Genomic DNA, 6,000 nt, shown 5'->3' with positions numbered 1-6,000 from the left:
TTTTAGGAGATAGATTTTGGGATCGATTCTCATCAATCATCGTTCATCCTACTTCATATTTTATTCCCTTCATTATGGATTAATCACAATAATAAGTTTTTTATAAAGTTTTGAGATAGTAATATAAAGTACAGTTAGAGCCTATTCACTTCAGCTTAATTTCAATTCAGTTCAACTCTTATCAGTTTAGTTCAGCTCATAATTCCTTCTCTCATAAAATTTTCATTTCAGCTCTATTTATTTCAGTAAATGTGAACAGACCCTTAGTTGAAATATTTTTAATTGTTAGTGGGAGTAGATACATAGACCTATAATAAAATAATAAAGAGTGCTTGTTTTCAAACAATAAAAAAAAAGTGGAGTTAAGACATTGGGGTCTAAGTTTTTAATTTTTTTCACCCTTTGGGACTTCATTTTTTTTTTCACCGTTTGGAACCTAAAGTCTACTTTCAGACCAAAAAGTAACTAATAAGGTGAGTTTTTCCTAAACCTAAAAAGCACCAAGCATCATTTTTTCCCCTCCTTATGAATAGTGCTCTGACCATATTGCCCCTGTATTTGTTCTTGAAATTCCTTATGAATAGTGTGCTCCCCGAATTGCCCTCATAAATATGTCATGTGCTGCTTAAGATTTCTGCCCAAAGTGCCCCTGCTTTTGTGTGAGGTCTTTCTTTGTCAATAGTGTCATGCCCACATTGCCCTTCTGTATTTGTGCATGTGAGGGTCTACGTGGTCCCTCAAAATTGTCCACGTTGTATTTTTAAAAGAAACCACGTGTTGCGGGGTGCGTCGGCTTTCTTCTTCCTCAGCTTGACAATGGAGGTTATTTGGAGTTCATAACTGCTTCTTTGAGGGCGAGATTGCTAGGGAGAGCAGGAGGTTAGTCTTAAACTAGTTATTGTGCGGAATAGCCGGGATAATTTTGAAGCTCATTCTGGGCGCAATATTGCTATTTCCATGTACACGGGGAGTTGATGCTTGGTGAGAAATTGGTGGAGTAATTAGGAGTTTATTCCTTGATTAGTTTTGCTTGCGTAGTTGCTGAAATTTACCCAAACAACTGCGAACTTATTATGTGCGCAATTCTACCATTTACAGATATATGCAGTCCATGTTCAGTCCACTTACTGCTGCTTGCTAGCCTTCTTCATTGGTTGTTCAATTTGTTCAGATTTATTAGTGCATGTTCGTTTATAAGTAAGTTAACAATTGCTTACTAAGCCATTCTTTTACAGCTTTGTTAGGTGTTACTCTGCAAAAGTGGGTTACTAATGTGTTGCTTGATTAATTAGTTGTAACTTGTTTAACTATGTTATTAGTTTTGGAAGGGGTTAAAATGGCCAATTGATAATTAGATTGTTTAAGATCTTATAAAGTTATGAGGGTGTTTAGTTAATTATTTTTAATAAGTAGCACTGACATTTTATTCTGCCTGTTCAGCAGAACATTCTTTGGACCAGTGGGTTTTCGATACTCATTTTACTTGGAATATGAAGCTGAAGCATTGCATTACACACTGGTCTGTCTTTGTTTACAATGGGTAAGAGTATTACTCTTTTAAAGAAGCTTATTTGGTTTTTGGGCAGTGGGTCTAGCTGCTTGTTTAGTGATAATGAGCTTGTAAGGTTGTCATTAGATCAACGCATGCTTACTTTATTGTAGGCTTTAATAGGTGAACTCAATTACCTGCTGTGTTTTGCTGAACCTTTTTCTCTTTATTTTGTCTTCTACTGCTTTGCTGGTTAATAAATACAGGGGGGTTTATTTGGTTTCCTACATATGCATTGTACATGTCAGATTTCATAGGGGTTGCATCAGAGGTAATGCAGAAATTAGATCTAGATTTTACTTGTGTTGGTCAAGAGCACTACAACATTCAAGAGCTGACTATGAAAACAGAACAATTAATAACTTGCTTTGGAACATTGATCTTAGATTATGTGCACTGAGAACAATTACCTTGACTTGCTATGCTATCTTGGTTGGTGATTCACTGATCATTAACTATTCACCCAAAAAATTGAATGCTGGACTTGCAGAAACTGACTTGCAGATCTATTTCCTGTGTGATTATAAGATTGTACCATTTACTGGCTAATTAACTCTGTCTTATTTTGCTAAAAACAATAATTGTGTGGGTTCAAGATTGGCTACCATGTGTTTGTTGAGGGGATGCATTGTGTTACTTGGTTGTGCTTGACTCTTGATGGGTTACCATGGCCTTGCTAAGGAACAATTACAAGTTTACTGTTGTTGCATTGTTAATGCTTAGGTTTAGATTGCTTGCTTTGGGTTTCTTCCTCATGCCATTGTCAAAGTAATGGAGTGCTTGCAAATTGTGCATTTTTTTTTACCAGCTTATTAGTTAATCAGTTATAGTCTTTTCAGATTATTTTGATAAAATGCTGAATTTTCTGTTTTTGTTTTGGCTTAATGTTGTGCAGAGTTATGACCTTGCAATGGCTGCAGATGAAGTTCCTTCCGTGAGTATTTCTGAAACCTTTCTATGTATACCTGATTTGGCTCATGTGTTTGTTTAGTTGTTGTTTTTAGCTGATGCTAAATTTGCTATGTTCATTTCACATTTTTTCACTTGTTAAATAAGCTGGCAGTATGCCTTGTCTGGATGTGGTTTTTATTGTCCCTATTGATGCATTGTGTGGTTCAAGATTGGCTACCATGGGTTTGTTGAGGGGATGCATTGTGTTAGCAAAGTGATGCCAAGCTAGGCAGCTTGATTCTGTGTTATGCTACCTTTATTGTTTTTTTTTTTTTTTTTTGCTGTATCATGTTGCATGTCTTAGTTGCTTTTTATTAGCTGAATATATATGAGGTAGCTGTTTTTTTAAAAAGAATGCAGTTCCTTTGGCTACATGAGCATGATACCGTGTTTTTAGATGCTTTTATAAATTGCGTATGTACTTAGTTTATTATGGCTAGGGTATAGAATTACAATGTTCTTGTGGAATGCGTTTGCCTTTTTAAAAATGTAGCTAAGGTTATTAGATGTCTACGCTAGAATCAGTTGCATACATACTTTTCTCATGTCATGGGTGTGCACACAGGTGGGTGGGCATGAAACTCGGAAAGTTTCTATTTCTTTTACCCACCTCCTCCATCAGGTTGTTGCGTACCTGAAACTTCCTGTGCCAGCTTACTATTTGGTGGATGTGGGGAAGAATGCTGTGAAGATTGTCATGGAGACTGATCCAGGTTTGGGTCCTTCTATGTATGAGGGTGGTCCTGCTACAACAATTAGGGAATCCCGGGAAAAGGCTGCTGAAAATGTTGTCCGTGCTCTTCGGATGGAATTCAGTATTCAGGTTGAGGACTTCACTTCTAGGAAAATCAAAAGACTCGAACGCGCTGAGTTTTTGTATCAGATGAAGCGTATTGAGCTAGAAGCAATTGAAAGAGGGACAGGGCAGGTTCCAGTGAAGTGGCCGGCTGTGCCTGATCACAAGCGCCGAAAGAAATATGTTTGCATTGATTACATGGATGTTTTGCACACCCTGTCTTTCGAAACCAAAGCGCGTATTTCTGAAGTTGACACCTTTAATGTTGGCCCTGGAAAATTTGTATCATGGGTGACAATTTATGGATCTTCAGTTGCTACTGGAGTGGAGTGTTTCTTTAGTGCTGTGCGTGCTGACTTGAAAGCAACTAAGCAAGATGCAGCTAGGAAGGCTGTTGATTTCATACGTACTACATACAATCTTGACATGGTTGATCTGAACTATGGAAATAGGATTTATGCTGGCATAAAATGTTCTCTGGCTAGAGAGAGCTATTTAGCAGCCAAAGAACGTGTGCTAGGGATTCAAGGTGCTCTTCAGTTAGCTCCTTTTTTAGTCGAGGAAAGTTTTGTTACGCCTAAGTCTGCTGTCCATAGGATCCCAGCACCTACTCTTCCTCCACCACCACCTCACAAGCCAAGATCAAGGCCATCCTTCAGCGCTCGCTATACTGGCCACCTCTCACCCACACCGGCTGAGTTAGATAGCTTCTTCAAGCGTAGAAAGTTTGAATAGTGTGCTGCTGCATTTCACATAGAGTGATAGCTTTGCATTCTTAGTTTTTAAGTACGCTTATTTTGTTAAGGTTTATAGTTATGGTCTGATTCCATTTTGTTGTACTTGTGTGTACATGTAGTTGGCAAAGACTGGTATTCTATCATTTTGCCATTTAGTTTTATAGTTAAAGCTGCTCTATGTGTACCTGTAATTGGCAAAACTAGTGTACTGCTTTTGCTTAGTATAATGTATTGCAACCTTTTGTAGTTAATCAATGATATAAAATTGTTTTGCCATGCTTTACAATATTTGAGTGCTTATTTTAAAAGGTTACCAGAATATTTGTATTTAGTACTTTGCTCTTTATGTTTTTGGTTTTTTGCTAAACCATAATACGTAGACACTGGTTTTGGCCAAAATAGATGGCTAATGTGACCAGTTTGCATTTCTTCCCAATCCCAGGTTTAATTAGGTGCATTCCTTCCAGCACAGTTTGTTTGTTTCACAACTAAACTCCAGCTTTCAACTGTTTGTGCTGCAAACCTTTTACTGCTACCATGAGTACTACTGCTATCTCTAGCTAAATCTGATTGTTATTTATATACCAACACCAACTCATCAATAAGACAATACATCTAGAAACAAATTTTTTGGGGAGTGAATCTGAATATCTTAAATTGTATTCCAGATCGCTGCTTAGTTGCTAAGAAGGGTCCTGCAAAAACTAGGACTAGCAAGCGTTTACAGGGCTTACAAGCTTTGTCTGGGACACCTGTTTCAATAAGGTCATTTGTTGTTCTGGTTGCAAATGTACCCTGCTAATTTACTCACAGTGTTTGCTCACACTTTTTTTCACATTCATTTAAATTCCCTATTCACTTGTATCATACAGAGAACCTAATGAGGCATGCTTAACCAGAGGTGATCAATTGTCTGCCGGATTGCTGAACAGAAGTAAAAGTAAGCACAATTATATGTCTCTTGGATAAGTACTATGGCTGTGAACTGTAAAGATCTTAGACTGATACTCATAGGGCATGCTAAATGAACACTCCTAACTATATATAAACCACAGTCTTGAATTATGCATTACATTATTGCTGCACTTAGATAACATGGTCTTTTGATTACAGGCCCTCATGTCTTTCCTGTTAATGCACCTGAATTAAATAGTGCACAAGCTTCCAGTGAGGCTACTGGAAGGCCACCCCAGTGCATGCTGTATCAGAATACTAACTACTTAAGAAGCACACACAGAGTGACAAACAACAACAAGTTTATACTTTCTCAGACACAATGACCAAAACTTGACAGCAGTTATACTAAACTCAACAATCAACCTTACTTATGCCAGTAAATTTACCAACATTCATTTAATTTCTTCCCTTATTCTTCTCCAACAAAATAAAGGCCAATCTATCGAAAAATGCTGCTCACTTCTGTCCTTCCTGATTATACAATCAGACCCTACACCCAAAACCCCACAAGCCTTATTTCTAGCACCAACACACCATCTTGTGCCTCAATAGCTCTCTTGAGTATTCACTTGCTTTCATCAATACAACAGTAATGTATGTAATTATACAAAAACTCCTCGAATAAATCAAAATAGGCTTGTAAAATAAATCACAATAGAAGACCATGGCATACTATACTAAATATATGTCAGCCTTAATTACCTAAGAATATGCTATCAATACCAATCCCAAAAAATCTGTCCTTAGTTCTATCATCAAAACACAGCAAAGCAGTATGCATTTGGCCATCAAACAAGGGTCAGTGTTTGCTATTTTCAGCCTGATTCAAAACCAACCCCAAACCTGTATTTGATATATAGCATACAACATTGCAATGCTCAACAACTATATCGAAATTCCAGAACACTTAGCTTAGTAACAAAAGGTATCATTATAAAGAATTTTTTTTCAACTTATATAACACTAATCGAAAAAATTCACATTCAGTAAATATATATGACTTAATCTTT

At 37.0% G+C, this 6,000-nt stretch overlaps 1 protein-coding gene across 4 annotated transcripts; it reads left to right on the top strand.

Annotated features, from left to right (window-relative positions):
* The first annotated feature begins 835 nt into the window (after positions 1-835).
* LOC110709005 lies at positions 836-4,276 on the top strand. 4 transcript variants are annotated; one of them, XM_021887232.1, is made up of 5 exons: positions 836-981; positions 1,099-1,197; positions 1,444-1,540; positions 2,445-2,483; positions 3,066-4,276. In XM_021887232.1, exons 2-5 carry the CDS (start codon positions 1,184-1,186, stop codon positions 4,029-4,031), a joined length of 1,116 nt encoding a protein of 371 aa, XP_021742924.1. In that variant the 5' UTR covers positions 836-981; positions 1,099-1,183; the 3' UTR covers positions 4,032-4,276. The 4 variants fall into 4 exon arrangements, with proteins under 4 accessions (XP_021742924.1, XP_021742922.1, XP_021742926.1 ...); XM_021887230.1 differs by having other exon boundaries at positions 1,441-1,540; XM_021887234.1 differs by having other exon boundaries at positions 836-1,197.
* The last annotated feature ends 1,724 nt before the right edge of the window (positions 4,277-6,000 follow it).

This window comes from Chenopodium quinoa, unplaced genomic scaffold (genome assembly GCF_001683475.1).
Source record: "Chenopodium quinoa cultivar QQ74 unplaced genomic scaffold, ASM168347v1, whole genome shotgun sequence".
Taxonomy (NCBI): Eukaryota; Viridiplantae; Streptophyta; class Magnoliopsida; order Caryophyllales; family Amaranthaceae; genus Chenopodium; species Chenopodium quinoa.
This window is presented reverse-complemented; position numbering and strand designations above follow the sequence as displayed.

Bases quoted from the DNA above. Each gene is read 5' to 3' on its own strand.
- LOC110709005 (XM_021887230.1), top strand. The intron at 1,541-2,444 runs GTAAGAGTATTA...AATGTTGTGCAG, and splicing joins TCTGTCTTTGTTTACAATGG to AGTTATGACCTTGCAATGGC. The intron at 2,484-3,065 runs GTGAGTATTTCT...GTGTGCACACAG, and splicing joins CTGCAGATGAAGTTCCTTCC to GTGGGTGGGCATGAAACTCG.